The sequence below is a fragment of the Physella acuta genome, unplaced genomic scaffold, assembly GCF_028476545.2.
Source record: "Physella acuta isolate Inbredline_101_S28 unplaced genomic scaffold, ASM2847654v3 ptg001014l, whole genome shotgun sequence".
In the NCBI taxonomy this organism is placed as follows: domain Eukaryota; kingdom Metazoa; phylum Mollusca; class Gastropoda; family Physidae; genus Physella; species Physella acuta.
Window position 1 is genome coordinate 269,726 of NW_026732531.1, and position 26,162 is coordinate 295,887.

The window sequence follows — 26,162 nt, forward strand, 5'->3', positions numbered from 1 at the left end:
TATATTGAACATAAAAATTGTCCAATTATAGTAACTAACAAAATTTCTATGTCAGGAAAACCATCCATAAAATTTAAAGGGAAATTTAAATTCACCTTTTTACAATTTACCAAAGGGGAATAATCCTTCCCAAAATAATAATACATCAAAGTTCCTTATGCAAAGGTAACAAAACATATCCATCTGGATATAATATGTGGGAAACTTACAACTTAATTCCTTTTTTTAAATCTCCCCATATAACATCAATTGAATAATGTGATACATTTTATACTAACTTAATACACATAATACAAAACCACCTTTAAATAGGGTTCATTTGAAAATAACAGGCATTTTCAACAAGTAATCAGTTTTGAAAAAAACCGTACAATTCTGATCTGATTGAAAGCTTGGAACTCCAGCCACTAGGCTACAGTTTAATCAACCATAACATTTGCAAAATGGTTATAACTAACCAAAAAAGTTTCACAAGATCAATGTGAACATCAAAAGTTGTTTTACATTCTTGACAAACAGTCAGCTACAATGTTGTCAGTTCCTTTAATATGGGAAATTACCAAATTAAAATTTTGGAAATATAAACACCATCTCAATATTCTGTGATTCTTCTGTCCTAACTTAGAGGTAAATTTAAGAGGATCATGGTCAGAAAATACCATGACTGGATTGATGGAAGAAGTGACATAGACTTCAAAATGTTGTAAGGACAAAACCAAAGCTAAAGCTTCCTTTTTAATAGTGGAGTAATTCTTTTGGTTCTCATTTAACTTTCTAGAGGAAAAGGCTATTCGATGATCGATCCCTCGGTTGTCTTCCTGGAATAAGACTGAGCCAATGGCTAAATTGCTAGCATCAATGGCAAGTTTAAAAGGCTTGCTGAAATCTGGTGCAGCCATAACAGGAGCATTAGATAAAAATGACTTAATGGTCAAAAAAGATTCATGACATTTAGTTGACCATTCAAACTCAACACCCTTTTTCAATAAGGCAGTAAGTGGTTCAGCTACAGCTGAAAAGTTTTCACAAAACCGCCTATAGTAACCTGCCATCCCAAGGAACTTTTTGATTTCTTTACAATTTTTGGGAGGAGGCAACTTCACAATAGCATCTACTTTAGCTTCAATGGGCCTAACTTGGTTAGTTCCCACTTGATAACCCAAATAGGTAATTGAACCTTTACAAAAATCACTTTTATGCAGGTTTACAGTAAAATTAACTTCAGACAATTTTCTGAAAAGGTTAGTTAACTGAACAATATGCTCTTCAAAAGTATCAGAAAATACAACTATATCATCTATGTAGGACTCACATTGGTCAATGTCAGCAATGACAGAGTTAATGATACGCTGGAAAGTTTGACCAGCATTTCGCATACCAAAAGGCATACGTTTGTATCTATAAAAACCATTAGGGGTTACAAAAGCAGATATTTCTTTTGCACGGTCAGATAAGGGGATTTGCCAGTATCCTGCCAGTAGATCAACTTTGGAAATTATCTTAGCTTGACCAACTTTATCAATAACGTCCTCTATTCGAGGTAATGGGTAGGAATCAGCTTTGGTGAGCGCATTGACCTTCCTAAAGTCGGTCACAAACCTGAAAGATCCACCGTCTTTCGGGACTAACAGGCAGGGGGAACTCCAATTGCTGAAACTGGGTTCAATGATATCATTCTTGATCATGTAATCAATTTCATCTTTTATCAAAATAGCCTTTTCTGGGTTAACTCTTTAGGGATGTTGTTTGACAGCCTTCGCATCTCCTACATCTACATCATGAGGTGGTACCTTTGCTTCTTTGGGGACATCCCCAAAAATAGATGGAAATGTCTCGAATAACTGAGACAATCTATGGCTTTCCTCAATGGACAAATGCATAAGGTGGTCATTTAAATGATCTAAAAAGGAAGAATTTAGCAATTTTGGGGGTTTCAGTTTATCATTTATCACATCATTAGAAACATTTGAACCCATAGGTAAAGTAATTTTAGCTGTGGAATGAAAATTGTTACAATTATCATAATACTTTTTCAGTGAGTTAACATGATACACTGTCTGTTTCTTTCTTCTGTCTGGCGTATTGACAACATAGTTCAAATCACTTAATTTTGAATGCACCGTAAAGGGTCCACAATATCTTAGGGATAACGCATTGTTCAAGTTAGGCACGAGCACAAGAACTTTCTCGCCTGGATTGAATGTTCGTTTACGAGAACTCTTATCATACAGTCCTTTCATTCTCACTTGGGCCTTTCTTAAGTTCTTGTGAGCCAGTTCGCACACGGCTTTCAATCGAACGTGAAAATCGTCAAAGTTCTCCAGAGGATCTTTACTGGTACCTGTCCAACGCTCGTGGATCAGCTTCAGGGGACCACGGACAGAATGTCCAAACACAAGCTGAAAAGGAGAGTAACCTAGAGACTCCTGAACACAGTCTCTAGCGGCGAAAATAATCCATGGAACAGTTTCATCCCACTGGGTGTTACTTTTAACGAACGTTCTCAGCATGGTTTTCAGTGACTGGTGAAACCTCTCAAGTACACCTTGAGACTGAGGGTGGTAGGCTGAGCTGGTGACGTGGGTGACGCCTAGCTTGGCTAACGCTTCCTGAAAATGGTGGCTGGTGAAGTTGCTACCTTGGTCTGTTTGAACGATTCTAGGTAATCCAAAGGTAGTGAAAACCCGTGTCATGGCTCTGACTACAGTCTTTGCCTTAATGTTCCGTAAGGGGAACGCCTCGGGAAAACGGGTACTCGAACACATAAAGGTAAGTAAGTACTCGTTGCCGGCTTGGTTTTAGGCAAGGGACCTACACAGTCCATGATGATTTTGGAGAAGGGTTCTTGTAACACAGGAATTGGATTCAAAGGGGCCTTAGGAATGTTCTGGTTGGGCTTCCCGGCCAACTGAAAGTTCGTGCAACTTTTGCAGTAACGCGACACATCATTCTTCATTTTCGGCCAAAAATACAGTTCTTTGATCTTCGCCAGGGTTTTCTTGACTCCTGGGTGCGCTGACATCGGATGGTCATGTGCCAGTTTCAGTATTTCATGCCGATAAGGTGGAGGAACCCACAGCTGGTTTTTACCCAACCATGATTCAGCAGGCGAGGCATCCACTGGTACAGAACGACGAAAGAAGAGGTCCTTCTCGGAGAAATACTCCCCATCGTCAGCTGAGAGTGATCTTTCGACCATTGCTTTGAGTTCCGCGTCGACTTGTTGAGCTTTAATGATGTCTTCCTGAGATATCCTCAGGGGTAAGCCCAGGCTTGTTTCCTCTGGAAGCATAGACTCCAGTTTGGGAGATGGATCTCCCGACGATGATGGTAGGAGTGGTCCATGCGCTATGTCAGCCAATTGTTTGGTCTGGCTTCTTGTCACCACACATGCAGGATAAAGTTCATTATCATTATCTGGAACTGTTGACAAAGGGTTTTGAACCGTATAGGGGTATACTTTGCTTCCCGCAAGGTCATTCCCTAGAAGCAGGTGTACTCCTGGGACAGGTATGGAGTCTATCACCCCAAGGATGACATCTCCTTGGATGAGCTGGTGTCTCAGTTTGAACTTATGTAGTGGAACCACTGTTGGTTCAGCTCCCACTCCTTGGATGATGGTGACATCACCGGTGTTGGTTTCTGGTGCAATGTTCAATGAGTTTCTCAGCAAAAGTGACTGAGAAGCCCCAGTGTCTCTCAGGACTACGATGTTCCGCGATGATGCTGGATCTCCAGGGTTGCTGATGACAGCATCTGTCATGAATGACGTGAAGCCAACAGTTCTCGATTCTTCACAACTGGTTGCTTCTGATGTACCCGGATGGTGAAGAGGATAGTCATAAGATGACTGGACGAAAGTGTTGGGCACTTCATTACCTCCCTGTGGGCACGTTGGTGTAGTGTCATCACGACGGGCGCGGTTCACCTTTGGACTTGCTTGATGGGGGAGAGCGTTGCGAGATGATGTTCGTATATACTCTCTGTTGTCTCGTTGTCGCAGGAAACAGTTCTTGATGACGTGCCCAGGCTTGGAACAATAGTGGCAGATCAGTCGTTGCCTGGCTATGACTCTGGGTTTCTGTGGTGACTGACGAGATCTCAGCAACTGGCCAGCAGGGAGATTGTTGCTGATGAGAGGGAGTACCGGATTGAATTTGGTACCAGAACCCTGTGACTTCTTATGCACCAGCTCGTAGGTATCAGCTGACTCTGCTGCCCTTTTGATGTCTGTTATTCGGTTATCCAAGATGTGTAGTCTGATCTCTTCTGGTACTGCGTTGAGGAAATCTTCTCTTAGTATCAGACTTCTGAGTTTGTCGAAGTCGTCGACATTCTCAGAATGGAGCCATCTTGAAAAGACCTTTTCTTTTTCAAAAAGGAACTCAACATAGGTTTGGTTCTGTTGTTTCCTAATTTTTCTGAACTTAGTTCTGTAGGCTTCTGGAGTTACTTCGTAAGCCTTCAGAATGGCAACCTTGACCTTTTTATAATCGGATTGGACTTCGCGAGAGAGTGCCTGGTATGTGGTGGCAGCCTTACCAATTAAAACAGTGCTTAATAACGTTGTGACTACGTTACTAGGCCATTGACAACTTTCGGCCAGGTTTTCAAATGTATTAAAAAATACAACAAGGTCTGACTCATCAAACTTAGGGACCAATTTGCAAAACTGGGCCAATGTTTGGGCTACAGACAACTGAGATGGACCTCCTGACCTCGTACTACTGCCAATATTACCAAACTCATACTCTAACCTCTTCATCTGAACTTCTCTTTCTACTTTAGTCTGGCCTCAAACTCTTTATCAACAACTTTCACTTCCCGTGCCAAAACTTCAGAAAGGAGACTCTCATCTAACATACCTTCATTAATGAAGTAGACAATAACTTTGTCCTTCAACACCCTAGAGGTCTGCGTAACAGTATACTCCAGGTTTAACTCTTTGACAACTGTTATCAAATCTTTCCTACCTAAGTTCTCAACTGCTTCCACAGTAGGACTTAACAACAAAGCCTCCATAGCTAACAAGTAACAATGTTTACCTTCAACTGATAACAAAAACAACTACTTAAGAACTAGCTCAACTTATTCGAACTTCTGACCTAACTCTAGATCACAAACTCAAACCAGTGCCAAACTTGCACATAAATCAAAATACCGGTCGAGCCCTCACTTGTTATGGACCGCTCTCCGACAGCCGCGGAGGGAGCGGACACCCCAGGTTCGTTTGGTATGGTACCGATAGAAGTCACTCTAATGGAATCCCAACAACTTGCCGTGAGCTCGTTAATGGTGTCTAGAGGTAAAACACGACAAATCGAAGAGACTCAACACGACTTAAACTATCAATACCTTTTTAATAAATGTACAAGATTATGACACTAGGTAAGTTCAAAATGTACAGACTCTAAGAGTACAATAAATAAACTCAAAAACTCCAACTTACAGTTTGAGAAAATCACAATATATCACAGCTGTGGCTTAGTATATTATACACCAATAAAGATCAATACTTCACACAACTGAATGGCATCATAATTACCACATAAAACGAAGAAGAGACTTATTGCCTCTACAACAATAGAAATCCAAATAAAGGTCAAACTATCACCGAAGTAATCAAAAAGGTGCAATAATACACCAGAACAAAATATTAGAAATACTACAACTTGCCACACAATACCTTATACAAAAGGTGTTAATCATGTCACAAAATAACAATACTGAAAAAGTGGCACACATAACCACCGGCACAACTCTCCTGGTCCAAAGGTCAATCTGGCTGCCTTTAGACATGAAAAAACCCGAGATTAAATACAACTCAGATTAAGGGGAAATAACTCAAAAGTCTTACGACTATTGGTTGAGGATCTGTCAAGGATCCTCACAGTCGCAAGACCATTGGTTGAGGTTCTGCCAGGGATTAAAAATACAATCACCTGATGTGACAGAGTTCAGTTGACCGATTCGTACCAGTGAACTGACAATTCTCCCAAGGACAAATACATAACTCAGGAGATTAAATATAAATAAAGCAAAAAGACCTAAGTAGGTCACATTACAGATACTGTTGACGTTAAAGTCGTAGAAATGTGGGAATGTGAGTGGGGGAACCACATAAAAATGAACCCAACTATTAAAGAGTATTTAAACTCTATTGACAAATCACAAAAGACACCGACACCGAGCTATGGTAAGAAATGGCCCCTGACTGAAAAACAGATCATCGATTCTGTTTTAGACGACTCATGTTTTGGACTGATAGAATGCGACATTAAAGTACCGGATAGTTTAAGAGAACATTTTAGTGAGATGACACCGATTTTCAAAAGTACTAACGTTACGCGCGACGACATCGGACCGTTTATGAGACAATACGCGCTCGACAACAACTTATTAACTAGCGGTAGACGGACTTTAATCGGTAGCTTTACAGGGGAGAAAATTTTATTAGCGACCCCCCTTTTAAAGTGGTATTTAAATCATGGGTTGGTAGTAACTAAAATTTATCAAGTAGTTGAATATAATCCGGTTTCCTGTTTTAAGACATTTGGGGATACAGTTTTAGACGCGCGAAGAAAGGGGGACATAGACGACAAATACGCGATAACGAGTGAAACAATGAAATTGTTAGGAAACGCGGCATATGGTAAAACTTTGACGGATAAAACACGACATGCGGACATGACCTACTGTAGTGCTAGGGATATAGGGGTTTGTATTAATAATCTGCGATTTAAAAAAAAATAACAAAACTTACCGATGATGTTTACGAAGTAGAAACGTTAAAAAAGAAGATAGTTTGGGATCTCCCTCTTCAGATAGGGTTTTTCGTTTATCAGTACGCGAAACTTAGGATGTTAGAATTTTATTATGATTTTATAGACAGGTATATAGATAGAACAGACTTTCAGCTATGTGAGATGGACACTGACAGTTTATACTTAGCCTTAAGTACCGATGACTTGTTAAAAGCCGTTAGACCGGGACTAGAACACGAGTTTTTTGACATTTACGATAAATGGTTCCCCTCAGAAGTATGCGACTTACATAGACCACAATTTATAAGCGGCAAAGGCACGGTAGATAGTCATTGTCTGGGGTGTAGGGCTAGGAAAATTTATGAAAAGAGAACACCGGGGTTGTTTAAGCTAGAATATGAAGGGGATGGGATGGTATCTTTATGTAGCAAGACGTACCACTGTTTTGGCGACTATAATAAAACATCAACCAAAGGATTATCTAAAAATCACAACACACTAGGCAAAGAATCTTTCATGCAGGTCCTCACAACAAAGGAACCAAGTGGTGGGACAAACACAGGGTTCAGAGCATACAACACGGGGATATATACTTACACCCAACACAGAAACTCACTTTCTTACTTTTATATTAAAAGACAAGTAGACGCAGACAATGACACAACATCTCCCCTAGACATATAAGACCTTTTAGTTTACCAATCGTGCCTTTAACGAGACTTTAATGTAAATATGTAAATAAGACAGAACCTTGACTGTATGCTGATGGGGTTGTTTTTATTCAATAAAAACTTATTATATAAACGGCCTTTTTTTAATTTTTGATGTGAGTTATTGTTTTGTTACTTGTCCCTGAAAGTTATGTAACTCGGTATCCTGTACAAGATGTATGACTGGAATCAAAATCAACCATTTAAAATACTGGATCCGAGTTGGAAACAGCTCTTTACGGCATTGAGCGGTAGCCCACCCAGGCGTGGTAAAACAGTATTCAGGGAATACTATATACACCGCAGTATAAGAACCCTATACCATGTCCGTTGAATGTTTTTGTCTTCAGTGCTGTGGATGGGATTCCACTGAGAGCACGGGAATGTTGGAGCAAACGGAAACTGGTCTTGATATTGGACCGGATGAAGTGAGATCGTATCCTGTACAGATGCTCAGTAGCTTTCATGAGACTAATCAAGGGGAGATGAATCTAGGTTATGAGAGAGTGTTTGTACAGCGACCTATAGGTGGAACCTTTATTGAACCCCTTGATGAGACGCCACCACCACCACCCAGCCCAGCTTCCGACAGCGACATTGACTTCAGGTTGCCTGATGAGGAGGAAAGGTTGCAAACATTTTCAGGGTGTTGGTCCGACGTCTACCCTGTGGACCCTATCAGTTTGGCTAAAAATGGTTTTATCTTCATTGGACCTGGCGACCTTGTCAAGTGTGTTTTCTGTTTGAATACGTTGAGGGGTTGGGAAACGGGTGATGTGGTAGAAGAAGAACATCGACGCCATTATCCAGACTGTCGTTTTGTACGGGGTGCACATTCACACACACACACACACAGACACAGACACAGACACACACACACGAGTTGTTTTAAGTAAATAAAATTTTTATATACATTTAAATGATCTTTTGTGATTTATTGTAATAGCTAACTAAAAGGTGTGACAACTTTCCCATCCAACTATGAAGTCCTACGCGGTCAAAGCATCGGTGTCTGTTATACACCGCAAACCAAACTTTTTTCGGTCAAACCAAAAAGCTCTCTCTCCCTCTCTCTCTCACACACACACACACACAATCACAAAACGAACTTGTAAAGACAAAAACAATATTGCATCGGGAAAACTTCACCGACCCTAGTATAAACCATCCACCAACCCCTTCCAAGACATGGATGGACCGAATTTGAAACCTGTCTTGTTGAAAACTTCACCGACCCTAGTATGAACTCACACACACACTCACACTCAAACACACACACACACACACACAATCACAAAGCGAACATGTAAAGACAAAAAATATTGCATCGTTGAAAACTTCACCGACTCTAGTATAAACCATCCACCAACCCCTTCCAAAACATACATGTAACAACTTTGTAACCTGCCTCGGTGAAAACTTTACCGACCCTAGTTTGAAACCTACCAACTCCAAAGCATGCATGTAACAACTTTGAACCAACCCATTGTGAAACCAAAACCATACTACCCTAGTATAATTCCTAAACATGCATGGTCCGAGTTAAAAAAAAAACAAAAAAAAACAATTAACATAATAAATAAAATAATTAGCTTTATGTTAACTATACCTACTAAACATGTAAAGCTTCCCTCTTTTCCGTTCTAACTGAAGCTGCTACCCAAAAGTTACCATAATATGTCATTTATGTTATGAACTATATTTTCGCTTTTGCTTATTTTTGTACGTTTCTATAGTTGGGGTATTCCGACTTTGAGTAACAAAATGATTGTCTTTTTCATATCAGCAAGCATTCACCCGCGGTCAGCGGTTAGTTCTTTGGTATGGTCTTATATTGTTGTCTATTATTATATCAGAGGTGTGGGTAGTTTAGCTATAAATGTGAATAACCTGACATAAAGTGTTGATAAGTAGATTGTTTTATTCAGCAACGTTTGATCTGTTTATAGGGGCTTTCTGATGATTTAGCACCTTTAATAATGTTTCTGCATGTGCTCATGTGTTTTATCTTGATACGACTCGGGGTCGAAACTGCACTAAGCTAAGGTTTTTTTTTAAAAATAATAGAATCATATTGTACCAGAAAAAAAATTATTCGGTTTGTGTTAATCAGCCTCTGCAAAGTAAAAGTAAACCATCCCTCGTGAACTACCTGGGTATAAAGGGATGTCGTGGAACGTTCGTCCAAGATACCGTTTAAAATATCTCAGTGGCATTTGTCGTCTTGTTTAGTTTTAGAAGATAAAATTGCTTTTCCGTTTGTGTTGTGCTCTTTAGAATAAATATAGGGGCTAAGATGACTGGGTGTTACTTCTGGTTACAAGACCGCGAATGAACGACCAATCAATATATATATTTACTGGTTTGAAATGTACCTGCTTTAAATTGTACACTTACTAAATTTGTAGAAATTTGTAAAATGTGTTAAAATTGTAAAAACAAACTTAGTCAATAAAACCAATATGAATTTTTAGGAAACACAATAATAGAATATAACATATATTCTATAGTTTAACATTTTGAAGTAATTATGCATAGTGTCTAGAAATTTGACCTTGTTAAAAAAATAATATTTTTTAAATGTCTACAGCAGATAAAAAAAGTTCATACATGTGAGAATTTTAAGGAAGAACACAAAACTAATGTTTATTATATTATAAATATGAGATGTTCATACCTTTTTCTTGGTGGAGCTTTTCATATGAGTCCTTTCTATCAGAAAATTCCTTTTTGAGATGGTCAAGCTCAGTATGTAGCACTTCTGGTAGAATAAAAAAAATTGCAAGGTAAATTGGTAATTAAATTTTAAATCAGAGACTTGTGAGAATTTAATTAATGAGTGTCTGAAGTAGAATGTAAAATAGTAGCGTACATGTGAGGAATGTGAAAAAGTTTTTTAAAGTAACAAACACAAATGTTTATTTTATATGATGTATTAATTTTCTATACCCTTTTCCTGGTTGAGTTTTTCACAAAATGCCTTACTATCAGAATATGCTTCCCTGAGATGATTCATCTCAGATTGTAGTATCTCTTATAAATGTTAGAAAAAAATCATAATGAAAATGATAAATTATTTAAGTATTACAAAGAAATGTATTACGCCTATTGTTGAATAAAAATTATAGTCGTTCACTAAACTAAATCAGGCGGGTCCGCCGACGACCAAACTTGGTGCGATTTCTCCGGTCTATCCTCAGAAATGTATTTATCCCTGCGACAAGTTATATATATATATATATATATATATATATATATATATATATATATATATATATATATTTATATATATATATATATATATATATATATATATATATATATATATATATACACATATATAGTCTACATCAATAAAACAAGTCCGCCTCTAAGATTAAATATAATGCTTCGTCTATATATCAGACTCCTATAATTGTGTTTTTTTAGTATTCTTTCTATTTTGGTGGTAACATTGCTGTATAGGACTGTGAATGTTTATGTTTACACCAGTATAAAAACTGTAACATGCCTACCGTTTTCTTTTTTTCCCAAGTTTTCTTTAACTTGCTTTCGCGTCTTTCCAATCAAATCTTGCGATCGAAATTTCGGGCACTTCCCAGTTAGCTAGCGCGCCGAAATTTTCAGGGAAGCTTTGTTTCCGTTGACAATAGAATATTCAATTGTTATTATTACTAAATTGATCCATGGAAACATTTTATTGATCATTTTAGACCGCTATATAATTGTACAAAAAACGGGGGGAAAAAGGGACATAACCCAGTAATTGTAATTTGATGAAAACAAGGTTCGGTACTCTCCCTCTTTTTGCTTACTGAGTAGTGTTCACGCGGTGTTTGTGTACAAACAACCGGAACAACTGGTGGCCAGTATGGGGGAGACGATATGGTCGAGTGGTTGGGCACACGATTGCTAAACCACTCGACACGGGTTCAAGGCACGTGTTTTTTAAGAGTTGTCTTCGTTTACCCAAAAAATAAACCGGGAGTGATCTCCCCTAACCTTTCTCGAATATTCTTATATAAAATAACAGGGGATGGGAACTCGGGCTATAGACATGATTTTTAATCCATTTTAAATACTTAAAGTTTTAAAAATAGAATAAAATCTCGTAGACAAATTAATTGCACACCAAGTGAATAATAAAAAAGTGCATAATAGTGCGCAATATTATTAGTACTTTAAAAATTTACATTTGTTTTTTGAGAAATCGGAAGTAGCGTAAATTACTACTTTCGGTCAACGGAAATTACTCAAATTTTAACAGAAGGTAACGAATTAGATCTTTTACTTACATGTGAAATTTCATTTAACTGTCTGAAATAGTACTCAAGTTATAGGCTTTTGAAAAATTCAAAGTAGGAAAAGTACCACTTCCGGTTATCGGAAATCCCTCAAAAGCTGATACGGATCTACGATTTTGATAAAATACTTATATATGAAATTTCATCAACCTAGCTGTAACGGTACTCAAGTTATCGTGTTTACACACGGACACATACACATACTCACATACACACACAGACAGACACAAAGACACACGGACAAGATTGCATAATTATGTTTTTCCGTATCAGTGAGGTGTAAAACGTCGAGATTTGTAAAAATCTCGATTTTTTAGTTGCACGATTACAAGTTTTTCTCTATACTTCGTATATACGAGAAAGTAAAAAAGTGAATGCGAAAAGATAAAATCGATAGCAAGATTTTAATGCAAACAAACAAAAACTAAAAAATAGAAAATAATTATCATTAAAAAAGTTTTTAAAAAAAACACGTTTTCTGATTGAACTAAAAGTAGAAAATAAATGCTATACATTACAATAATGCAAACGATCACTCTACTATAAGCGATGAAAAACGTGGGGCGCCGTGATTTTCTTACATTTGCTAATACTGTTGACTCTCTACAAGCTTCTTAATAAAAGTCAATAGTGTTAGCTAATCAATAGTAATATAACTTTTACTTCGGCGCCCCACGTTTTTCATCGCTTATAGTAGAGTGATCGCTTGCATTATTGTGATGTATAGCATTTATTTTCTACTTTTTAGTTCGTCAGAAAACGTGGTTTTTTTTTAACTTTTTTAATGATAATTATTCTAGTCTTTCTGTTGTCATGCTGAGGTCCAAAACAAGTTCTGATTTTATATAAAAAAAGCTCAGCGTTATATGTAAAAGTAAATGAAGTCTGTATATATCCTAAAGATATAACCTAATTATGTACTTCCATATTGGTTACCACCTATGCAATATTCCCCCCCCCCCCCCCATTTTCAGGCATTTTCTATAACAATTTTAAGCCGATTTACCAGTAGTCATCTGACTTATGGAACAGTAGCAACGTGGAACAACGATCATATGTACATCAAGTACATTGTTCCTTAAAATATAGAAACTGTCCACGAGTTAGGCAAAGAAGGGGTAAATATAACGGGAGGGAATCGGAGATACACTCTCTTAAGTCTTATTCGCCGAAGTTGGTTTTAATCTTCCGTGTAGATTTCCTTGTAGAGGCTGATTCAACTGTTAGGCGAATTGGTTTTGCATTATTGAGTGTGCTACTTTGCTTTATTATTTTAACTAACAATTGACATGTAGGCTCCTGCTAAATTTTATTTTGTTATTTTAATGAGCAACTTATTATATTAAAGCTAGGAACATGCGTGCATTCATTATCTTCAACTTACACTATATTTACTATTGTTGCTTATTACTGCTTGATGGTGGTATATTTGTTACTATTGCAAGCGTATCTTACAAAACGTATCCTGTAGATACGCGTCTATGGCCATCGTACGTGTAAATCACATTTGTTTTTTTTATTAAAGCTTTAACAATCAATAGTTTTCAATTAACTCTTGACTATATCTACATTTGATAAGTAAAGTTATATTTATTTTCTTCTTCTACACTCGCTATTAAATGAGTATATACAATTGTCGTTGCTTTCGATAAAGTACAGTTTAATTTTAAAAATAACCTACTACCGTATGGCTCCACTGTGTAAGCTAGTAATCTTTTGCTAATGAATTTACAAGCACACAATTTAATATTCAAGTATATTTATGACAATTACCGACACCCTAGAACCAAAATCAGTTGCACTGTAGTTATCTCTATATTTTTTCGATAACAGACTTTTTGTTATTACAAGCTTTTATTTATCTCACTTCCTCTGTCGTCAGTCGTCAGTCGTAAGTCTGTATAGACCGAAACGCAGGAGTGAAAATTCGGACACTTCTACTTAACAGATACGATTCACAGTTGACACGTGGAAAAAGACATGAAGACAATAGTTGTATATTAGGTCACTTTTGATTATTATTTTTGGCGGAGGAGCGAAGGCGCAGGCGCAAAGGCTATATAGCAAAATACTCCCCGCCTGGGGGAGGCGGATGTACAATGACATATAGCAAAATACTCCCAGCCTGGCGCATCGCAGGGGGAGGCGGATGCGCGGGAAGGCGCAAAGACATATAGTAAAATACTACGCCAACTGGGGTTGGCGGAGGTGGAGGGTGGCGCAGCCTGGTACAATGAGATATAGTAAAATACTCCCAGCCTGGCTCAGGGTGAAGGGTGTAGGATGAGGGTGAAGGGTGAGCCTGGCGCAATGAGATATAGTAAAATACTCCCCCACCCTAGGGTGGCGGAGGAGCGGAGGGTGGGTCACCTTTGGTGACGTAATCACTGACCTTGTGACGTATTCATTGACCTTGTGACGTAATCATTGACCTTGTGACGTAATTAGTGACCTTGTGACGTATTCATTGACCTAGTTCATAATTTTAATGATTTTTTTAATGAGTTTTAATAAGTTTTTTTAAATTTTATTTTAAAATTAGTTTGAATTTTAATTTAATTACATAGTTTACTTTTTAATTATTTTTATTGAGTAGTTACGTAATTTTATTTTGTTTATTTTGTTTATTTTAATTTTTTAAATTTTTAAATTTTTCAATTTTAAAAATTTTTTAATTTTTTAAAATTATTATTTTTTTTGTTCTGTAATTTTTATTAACGAGTTACGTAATTTGCTTATTTGTTTGAAATTCATTTTATTTCTTTGTATATTGCTTTAAATTCTCCAACACAACGAACGTGTACAAAAAACAGGTTACATTCTCCAACACAACGAATGTTACAAAAATAGAACATCCATTAACCAGCCGTGCAACACGTGTTACTTATCGATCCGCAATCCTTTGGTTTTTTTTTTATTTATTTTTTTTTGACACGCGCCGCCCGGAGATTTATGGGTATTATATTGATTGCAGCCATGGGGCCATCAAATGAGGGTCCGCCTAATTAAATTGGTCATGCATCGTGGCTTTATGTGTTGTTCGCCGAAGCGAACACCGCAGGGGTTATGGTAATTAATCGAAAGAGCTGAGTGGTTAACCGCAAAGCCACCATTAAGTGTGGGAACACCTGTTACCACTTTAATTGATTTTCTCACTCAGTTTGACAGTTCATGATGATTAATGCGAGCCATTAAGTTCCTCTCCGCGTTAAGTGTGCGAACACCTGTTACCACTTTAATTGGTTTTACCACTCGGTTTGACAGGTCATGATGATTAACGACGTACATTAAGTGGCTTTCCGCAAAGTCAACAGGTAACAGCTGGTGCTGTAATTAGGCTGAGCAACCGTATAAATGACCGCGAAAATTTTGTTTTAATCACTTCGACTTCGGACTTCAAACCAACCATCACCTCCAGTTAACCAGCCTGCGACCTCTGCTGACTCCTGAGACTAACCCACGCCAGCTTTACCAATCATCACGTCTACCTAACTCTTCCACGGACCACATCTTTTGTGCGTGTTTACAGATCTTTAGGAATTAACATTGAAGGTAAGGTTAATATTAATTTTGTTTTAAGGGCGCTAACTCCATTAAAATACCCTTTAATTAAGTCTGTTCTAAATAAGTACGCACATGTATTACTTTACTTTTTGAATCGTACACCGAGGTAAGGTTAATAGTACGTGATGTTTTAAGGAAACTAACCCCATTAAAATACCCTTTAAATAATTATGTATCTAAATAAGTAGTCATATGTATTCCTTTTTAGTGTACAACCGACCCAACGAGACAGCCGCTCCATTGACCGAGCCTTGTGAGCCACCTACCCATCCCCGATCCATCCACTGAACCAAACGTTCCAGCTACATCCAACTACACAACCCTAGATCGAACTTAGACGTTCAAACCCATAGGTACGTTTCATTTTTTAATTTTGTTTTAAGTATGTATTTTATTTTATGATTTTTATTTTATGTAATTATTTTAATCTTTATTCTACAGCCACCGTCCTACCCAAGCAGCCAACTGATCCACACACTAGACACCTCGTCAATAATGGAAGCCGCCCAACCTACCACCCACCCAACCATGACTCGTTACTCATGTGAGCTCTGCGACCGAGTATTCAGCCGTAATCAACTTTTCATACGCCATCACGACTCTGTTCACGGCCGACAAAGACATCCCTGCACAACTTGCGGGAAAGTATTTACACTACTTTCCAATTTGACAAGACACTATAAGACAGCACACAGCAACCAAACATCACCGACCGATACCCCATCAGCAACCAACACACAAACGGTTCCCAGAAAGAACCGCAACGGAAAAAAGCGCAACGGAAAAAAGCGCAAATCAAAAAGCGCAACGGAAATAAGCGCACACGGAAAAAAGCGCAAAGAGAAAAAAGCGCACACAGAAAAAAGCGCAAAGAGAAAAAAGCGCAAACGGAAAAAAGCGCAAAGAGAAAAAAGCGCACACAGAAAAAAGCGCAAACAGAAAAAAGCGCAAACGGAAAAAAGCGCAAAAAGAAAAAAGCGCACACGGAAAAAAGCGCAAAGAGAAAAAAGCGCAAACAGAAAAAAGCGCAAAGAGAAAAAAGCGCACACAGAAAAAAGCGCAAAGAGAAAAAAGCGCAAACGGAAAAAAGCGCAAAGAGAAAAAAGCGCAAACGGAAAAAAGCGCAAACAGAAAAAAGCGCACACGGAAAAAAGCGCAAACGGAAAAAAGCGCAAACGGAAGAAAGCGCAAACAGAAAAAAGCGCAAACGGAAAAAGCGCAAACAGAAAAAAGCGCACACAGAAAAAAGCGCAAACAGAAAAAAGCGCAAACGGAAAAAAGCGCAAACAGAAAAAAGCGCACACAGAAAAAAGCGCAAACGGAAAAAAGCGCAAACAGAAACAGAAAAATGCGCAACCAGAAAAAACACAAAGAAAAATGTGCAAAAGAGAAATTTAGCACAAAGACCATATGGACTAGATGACACATTTATACATGACTGTTAGGGCTGCTGTGAGAGTGTCGTGTTTGATCACGTGATCTACTACCATTTAAAGCGTACCACTACCATCTGCATTCCCATCACCACGATACAGGCGATAATCACTTTACACAATGCCTATTATTTTCTTGGTCAATAATTATTCAACTACTATTCTCGTATAAACATAAAACTATCGACATTACACGAAGTATCTTTCACATTCTCCCTAGTCCGAACTACCTAGCTTGCATACTATAACAACCCGTTCCTATGGCAAAACTTCACTCTCTGTCATCCGCGTCATCAAACATGCATTCGTCATATCTCTCGTAACAACATTCATTCGCACCAAAATAACAATTTTGTATTTAATATTTTTTCACATCATGACGCACCTACCTACCTACCTACTACCCACCTACCCACCTACCTACCTAACTACCCACCTACCCACTTACCCACTTACCCACCTACCCACCTACCCGCCTACATACTTACCAAACTACCCACCAAAAAAGTATCGGCGAAGTTCGTAAGTTTCGTAAACTGCACTAGACATCTTTTTTTTAAAATGAAAATTCATTGACATCATTGACATATGTTACATATATGTTACATTTTGCGACAGCCTTAATTAGTGCGTTGGGCTTGTATGAAAACTCACTTCGAACTAACTCAATTACATGCTATTTATTTTAACATTACACGGTAAGCGTCACCCAACTGTTGTGATGTGAGGTGAGGACAGGTTCGACAATAAACCAACACGAAAGTACGAAAGAGACATAGATTGCCTATTAGAGAATGGACCCCTTAACTTTCCTAACCCCACCATTTATTATACCCTACCTAACTTCTAAATTTACTGCGCTAAATGTCACTTCCCTCCCAATCGTTCCTATTCTACAGAATTGTGTATACTATTTATTTACATTCTTTAATCTCAATATAACTAAAATAGACTTTTGTTTGAAGGGTAATGAAAACATGTAAACAAAAGGGACGCTACTCTAAATCTATGCGAATACTTATATGCAGTGGCGTAGGCAGGGGGGGGGTTTATGGGGGGTCATAACCCCCCCCCCCCCATAGACCCCTCGGTATATATATATATATATATATATATATATATATATATATATATATATATATATATATATATATATATATATATATATATATATATATATATATATATATATATATATATATATATATATATATATATATATATATATATATAATATAAAGCTCAGTTCTGTAACGTGTGGCAAAAAAGTTTGTCGTTGACAGTTCTATGGATTTAAGTGTTAGATTTTTTATCGTGCTCACAGTCTAAATTTACGAGTCAATAATAATCATTAAAAAAGTTTTTAAAAACCCACGTTTTCTGATTGAACTAAAAAGTAGAAAATAAATACTATACATCACAATAATGCAAGCGATCACTCTACTATAAGCGATCAAAAACGTGGGGCGCCGAAGTAAAAGTTATATTACTATTGATTAGATAATACTATTGACTTTTATTAGGGAGCTTATAGAGAGTCAACAGTATTAGAAACTGTAAGAAAATCACGGCGCCCCACGTTTTTGATCGCTTATAGTAGAGTGATCGCTTGCATTATTGTGATGTATAGTATTTATTTTCTACTTTTTAGTTCAATCAGAAAACGTGGGTTTTTAAAAACTTTTTTAATGATTATTATTTTCTACTTTTTAGTCTTCGTCTGTTTGTTTGCATTAAAATCTTGCTATCGATTTTATCTTTTCACTTTTTTTTGGGGTAAACGAAGACAACTCGTAAAAAGACAACTCGTAAAAAGACAACTCGTAAAAAACACGTTGTGTGAATACGTTACTGACTAGAAAACATAGATTTGAACCCGTGTCGAGTGGGATAGCAATCGTGTGCCCAACCACTCGACCATATAGTCTCCCCCAAACTGGCCACCAGTTGTTAGGTTATGGTTGTTTGTACACAAACACCGCGTGACAACTACTCAGTAAGCAAAAAGAGGGGGAGTGCCGAACCTTGTTTTCATCAAATTACAGTTACTGGGTAATGTCCCTTTTTCCCCACGTTTTTTGGTACAATTATATAGCGGTCTAAAATGATCAATAAAATGTTTCCATGGATTAATTAAGTAATAAAAACAATAGAATATTCAATTGTCATCCAAAACAAAGCTTCCCTGAAAATTTCAGCGCGCTAGCTAACTGGGAAGTGCCAGAAATTTCGATCGCAAGATTGGATTGGAAAGACAAACAAACACACAGAGAAAGCAAGTTAAAGAAAACGTGGGAAAAAATTACCATTGAAAGTCTTTAAAAACAATTTTCATTCTATTTACTTAGAAGAATAATTTTCAATTATGAACGCGACATAAAATTTTTAAAAAGTGTATCGACGTTTATAAAATTTCTAAAATTGTGTCGGAAATGTATTGACTGCACAGTTACTTCCCTTTAATAAAAAAAATTCTTAAGAAGAAAGAATTTACATTTTATTACTTTGTTTTTGGTGTTAAGAAAAAAAAAATAATTACATAATTAGCGGGGATTGATTAAGTGCAATGTCGTTAGGTATTTTTAACACTGCCTTTTATTTATTCTATACACTGAACATACTGTTCAATATTTTTTTTAAATCAATAACATTTAATAAGCCAGGTCCTACAAATCCTATATGTTTATTTCTTTCCATTTACGGATAAGCTTGGAGTATTATCATTTTTGTTCACTAAATTGAAACAGGCGCGTCCGCCGGCGCCCTTGCACGGTTTGATTTGGCACCCTGGGCTATCGTGTGAGCGCTATGCTGCATAGTTTTGTTTTTAACAGTGCGATAGACTATGGGTAAGAAAGGTTACTATAGTCTTTAAGTGAATCAAATCCGGGCGTCCTCTGGCGCCCAGACAGGGTGCTATTTGGGGTCCCGGGCCTCCCGTGTTCGGTTTCGCGCCTACGTTCATTAAAGTGAGTGCAAAAGACTATGAATAAGTTGGGGTACTATAGTCGTTTATTAAGCTGAAACAGGCGATTCCGCCCCGGGCTAGACTCTGAGCACTGTGCGTTCATGTTCGCGTTAGTGTTTTCTTTGTGTTTAGGTTGGGTTTGCGTTAGTGGTTGCGTTTTGATTTGGTTCGTTTTTGTTCTTTCTTTTTTCGTTTTCGTTTGTGTTTTATTTTCTTTGCGTTTGTGTTTGTATTTGTGTTTGTGGTTGGTTTTGCGTTTGTATTTGGTTTGTTTTCGTTTGTTTTTTCGTTTGTGTTTTTTTCTTTGGGTTTGTGGTTGGTTTTGCATTTGGATTTGGTTTGTTTTCGTTTGCTTTTTCGTTTTTTTTTTCTTTGTGTTCGTATTGGTGTTTGTGGTTGTGGTTGGGTTAGTTGTTAGGTTTTTGTTTTCGTTTGTATTTGTAATTGTGTTAGCGTTATGTTTGCGTTTTGTTGTTTTGGTTTTGGTTTGGGTGTGCAATGCCGGGTTTATGATGATTACTAAACACACAGGTAATGGTCTTTAACAGAAAGGTTTTTTACAGAAGCCAGAGCAGGGCCTGGCCGGGACGGCTAGTATATATATATATATATATTTTCTCACCGCCCCCTTTACGCCATGAGAGCATTGTTTCTTACACACTTTTCTCCGGGGGGGGGGCACTTGAAACTTTTGTTGGGGTATGGGGGGGGGTGGGGGGAGACACTAATAATAGTACAGGCCTATATTTTCTATAAATTCTATTGTTTTTTGGTCCTTCCCCTCTTTGGCTGAACTAGTATATATATATATGGTGGGGTTAGGAATGTTAAGGGGTCCATTCTCTAATAGGCAATCTATGTCTCTTTCGTACTTTCGTGTTGGTTTATTGTCGAACCTGTCCTCACCTCACATCACAACAGTTGGGTGACGCTTACCGTGTAATGTTAAAATAAATAGCATGTAATTGAGTTAATTCGAAGTGAGTGTTCACACTAGCCCAACGCACTAATTAAGGTTGTCGCAAAATATAACATATATGTAACATAATATGTCAATGAATTTTCATTTAAAAAAATATGTCTAGTGCAGTTTACGAAACTAACGAACTTCGTCGATACTTTTTAGGTGGGTAGGTGGGTAGGCGGGTAGGTGGGTAAGTGGGTAGGTGGGTAAGTGGGTAAGTAAGTAAGTGGGTAGGTGGGTAAGTGGGTAGGTGGGTAAATGGGTAGGTGGGAAGGTGCGTAGGTAGGTGCGTCATGATAATATTAAATACATAATTGAGAGATACTTCATGTAATGTTGATATCAATGATATTTTGATGTTTATTTATATGAGAATAGTAGTTGAATAATTATTGACCAAGAAAATAATAGGCATTGTGTAAAGTGATTATCGCCTGTATCGAGGTGATGGGAATGCAGATGGTAGTGGTACGCTTTAAATGGTAGTAGATCACGTGATCAAACACGACACTCTCACAGCAGCTCTAACAGTCATGTATAAATGTGTCATCTAGTCCATATGGTCTTTGTGCTAAATTTCTCTTTTGCACATTTTTCTTTGTGTTTTTTCTGGTTGCGCATTTTTCTGTTTCTGTTTGCGCTTTTTTCCGTTTGCGCTTTTTTCTGTGTGCGCTTTTTTCTGTTTGCGCTTTTTTCCGTTTGCGCTTTTTTCTGTTTGCGCTTTTTTCTGTGTGCGCTTTTTTCTGTTTGCGCTTTTTTCCGTTTGCGCTTTTTTCTGTTTGCGCTTTTTTCCGTTTGCGCTTTTTTCCGTTTGCGCTTTTTTCCGTGTGCGCTTTTTTCTGTTTGCGCTTTTTTCCGTTTGCGCTTTTTTCTCTTTGCGCTTTTTTCCGTGTGCGCTTTTTTCTCTTTGCGCTTTTTTCTGTGTGCGCTTTTTTCTCTTTGCGCTTTTTTCCGTGTGCGCTTATTTCCGTTGCGCTTTTTGATTTGCGCTTTTTTCCGTTGCGCTTTTTTCCGTTGCGGTTCTTTCCGGCCACCCACCCACACAAACACACCAACCCACATTAGTGACCGACACACATACTGTCCAACTCCCATCAGCGAGTCAAACAGACCATACTGCAACCAACACTAGCCCCTTAAAACGACATACGACGTATGACGACATAGCAAACAACAAACGCGTAAAGACTAACAATGACAGTAACCTTAATTCACACACCCCTATTTTTCCTGTAGACGACCTTAGGGGAGATGCAGTAGGCTTACACACGACCACAGACAAAGCTTCACCCACATCCCGTCTTACAGACATTCCTGACTTTATTAAACATAATCACACCATTAACATGTTACAACAGGATTCAAATTCAAAACCCTACACAGACAATTTTTCCTTTTTTAGATGTTTAGCCACACATTTAGGAGCATCCATAATAAATCTTAGCAAACCAACATTAAAACTCGCGAAACAGTGGCAAGCGCACCAAGGTCTCAGGAGCTTGGATAAATTTAGCGGGGTTAGGTTGGTCGAAATTCCCCTCTTAGAGTCCTGTTTTAGTGTAAATATTGAGATTTTTGAATTTGACGAAAACCAGATCCTTTCTCCGAAACTTAGAAGTAGTGATAGGTTTAGGGAGACTGTATCTTTTATTTTTTCAAAATCAGTTTATGTACATTAATAATATAGGTGGGGCGGGTCACTCTTTCGCGTGTTTTGTGTGTAACAAATTATGGCCCACCGTTCAACAATTGAACAGACACGTGAAAGGGTGTAATGGGGGGAAACCCGTAGATAGGTATAAGGGAGGGCTTTATCAGACACAGCAAACAATCTGGGAGTTTTTAGCGTCCTATGGGTTAGATGTAGATAGTAACTTTGTTTATCCCTTCCGAGCAACTTACGATTTCGAATGCTATTTCGACCATACCGAGTTACCCACGTTAGGTAGAGTTACAAAAAGCGTAGCCAAACACGTGCCTTTGTCTTGCTCTGTTGCCGCAAACGTAGATGGGTTCGTCGAACCCATCTGTTTTATTTCGACTGGTGACCCTCAAGAATTAGTGACTAGAGTTATTGACAGACTCCACATAATCGCTGAGGCAGCTTATGGAATTTTGAGAAAACAATTCGATCCTATTTTTAAGCAAATCAGGAAGTTATTTCCACCTAAAGCTAGGGGTAGTGATAATAAGTCGAACGACAAAGGAATTGATAGGTTTCTTAGCGGTAGATTAGACGAGTATTTGCGACAAATGCCGGTTATAAGGTTTAATTCAGGAAAATACGATATAAATCTCGTTAAGCCGTATTTTATTCAGTACTTTTTAGCTTATTCAAACACAGAAGAGGGGTTAGAGGAAGGACCTAGATCTAGTTGTAACGATGATGAAGACGACGTAGAAGGTAAACAAACACCGTTTAAATATGTAGTTAAAAGAAATAATAATTTCATGTGTATATCAACAAATAAATTAAAGTTCTTAGATATAGTTAATTATCTAGCACCAGGGTTTAGCTATAGTAAATACCTCGCCGCGTATAATGTTAAAGAGACCAAAGGCTTTTTCCCGTACGAATATGTCAAAAATATAGCCGTCTTAGATGAAACGTGTTTACCTCCGCATTCGGCCTTTTTTTCATCATTAAAAAATTGTAACATTTCAGACGAGGAGTACGCGATGTGTAGGCAAATTTGGGTAGAGAAGGGGATGCAAACTTTTAAAGATTATCTTATATGGTACAACAATATCGATGTAAAACCGTTTATCGAGGCGCTCGAGCAGCAAACTAATTTTTACAAAAATTTAGGGGTTGATATTTTCAAAGACGCGATTTCTGTCCCGGGGGTAACCTTAAAATACTTATTTAAAACACTTCCCAAAAACGTTTCTTTTTCTTTGTGTTCCGAGCTCAAATCAGAGTTACATAAAACAATCCGAAATAATATCGTAGGCGGCCCCTCCGTTATTTTTCATAGACATCACGAAAAGGGTTCATTATTTACGGTCTTTAATGCAAAAAATGCCGACGGGATTTCCGATTATTAGAAATAGTGAGGAGGGGTTTAGACCGCGTAAAGCGAATCATTATGGGGAACAGGCCTTTCAGTGGTTATCGTGGGTTTCAAAAACAAAGGGGGTAACTTTAAAAACCGCGTTTAACGGGGGCGAAGTTAGCTTAGGATCCCGCCATATAAGAGTAGACGGGTGGGACGCGAACACTCGAACCGTTTATCAGTTCCATGGCTGCCTCTTTCGTGGACACCCTGACTGCCCTTTAACTAAAGACAGAACAGTAAATCCTATTAGTAACAGACCCTTGACTGAGTTATTTAAAAAGACAAACGAAATTACGAAGTACCTTACTTGTTATGGACCGCTCTCCGACAGCCGCGGAGGGAGCGGACACCCCAGGTTCGTTTGGTATGGTACCGATAGAAGTCACTCTAATGGAATCCCAACAACTTGCCGTGAGCTCGTTAATACTGTCTAGGGGTAAAACACGACAAATCGAAGAGACTCAACACGACTTAAACTATCAATACCTTTTTAATAAATGTATAAGATTATGACACTAGGTAAGTTCAAAATGTACAGACTCTAAGAGTACAATAAATAAACTCAAAAACTCCAACTTACAGTTTGAGAAAATCACAATATATCACAGCTGTGGCTTAGTATATTATACACCAATAAAGATCAATACTTCACACAACTGAATGGCATCATAATTACCACATAAAACCAAGAAGAGACTTATTGCCTCTACAACAATAGAAATCCAAATAAAGGTCAAACTATCACCGAAGTAATCAAAAAGGTGCAATAATACACCAGAACAAAATATTAGAAATACTACAACTTGCCACACAATACCTTATACAAAAGGTGTTAATCATGTCACAAAATAACAATACTGAAAAAGTGGCACACATAACCACCGGCACAACTCTCCTGGTCCAAAGGTCAATCTGGCTGCCTTTAGACATGAAAAAACCCGAGATTAAATACAACTCAGATTAAGGGGAAATAACTCAAAAGTCTTACGACTATTGGTTGAGGATCTGTCAAGGATCCTCACAGTCGCAAGACCATTGGTTGAGGTTCTGCCAGGGATTAAAAATACAATCACCTGATGTGACAGAGTTCAGTTGACCGATTCGTACTAGTGAACTGACAATTCTCCCAAGGACAAATACATAACTCAGGAGATTAAATATAAATAAAGCAAAAAGACCTAAGTAGGTCACATTACAGATACTGTTGACGTTAAAGTCGTAGAAATGTGGGAATGTGAGTGGGGGAACCACATAAAAATGAACCCAACTATTAAAGAGTATTTAAACTCTATTGACAAATCACAAAAGACACCGACACCGACCTATGGTAAGAAATGGCCCCTGACTGAAAAACAGATCATCGATTCTGTTTTAGACGACTCATGTTTTGGACTGATAGAATGCGACATTAAATTACCGGATAGTTTAAGAGAACATTTTAGTGAGATGACACCGATTTTCAAAAATACTAACGTTACGCGCGACGACATCGGACCGTTTATGAGACAATACGCGCTCGACAACAACTTATTAACTAGCGGTAGACGGACTTTAATCGGTAGCTTTACAGGGGAGAAAATTTTATTAGCGACCCCCCTTTTAAAGTGGTATTTAAATCATGGGTTGGTAGTAACTAAAATTTATCAAGTAGTTGAATATAATCCGGTTTCCTGTTTTAAGACATTTGGGGATACAGTTTCAGACGCGCGAAGAAAGGGGGACATAGACGACAAATACGCGATAACGAGTGAAACAATGAAATTGTTAGGAAACGCGGCATATGGTAAAACTTTGACGGATAAAACACGACATGCGGACATGACCTACTGTAGTGCTAGGGATATAGGGGTTTGTATTAATAATCTGCGATTTAAAAAAAAATAACAAAACTTACCGATGATGTTTACGAAGTAGAAACGTTAAAAAGAAGATAGTTTGGGATCTCCCTCTTCAGATAGGGTTTTTCGTTTATCAGTACGCGAAACTTAGGATGTTAGAATTTTATTATGATTTTATAGACAGGTATATAGATAGAACAGACTTTCAGCTATGTGAGATGGACACTGACAGTTTATACTTAGCCTTAAGTACCGATGACTTGTTAAAAGCCGTTAGACCGGGACTAGAACACGAGTTTTTTGACATTTACGATAAATGGTTCCCCTCAGAAGTATGCGACTTACATAGACCACAATTTATAAGCGGCAAAGGCACGGTAGATAGTCATTGTCTGGGGTGTAGGGCTAGGAAAATTTATGAAAAGAGAACACCGGGGTTGTTTAAGCTAGAATATGAAGGGGATGGGATGGTATCTTTATGTAGCAAGACGTACCACTGTTTTGGCGACTATAATAAAACATCAACCAAAGGATTATCTAAAAATCACAACACACTAG

The 26,162-nt window shown here is 37.9% G+C and overlaps 1 protein-coding gene across 1 annotated transcript in view; it reads right to left on the minus strand.

The window, feature by feature from the left end:
- Positions 1–26,162, minus strand: part of LOC131954592 (myosin-9-like) — a 57,561-nt gene that overhangs the window by 17,038 nt on the left and 14,361 nt on the right. The window contains exon 7 of the mRNA XM_059318367.1: positions 10,152–10,235. Within this exon, the coding sequence (XP_059174350.1) occupies positions 10,152–10,235 (84 nt within the window). The remainder of the gene's footprint in view (positions 1–10,151; positions 10,236–26,162) is intronic.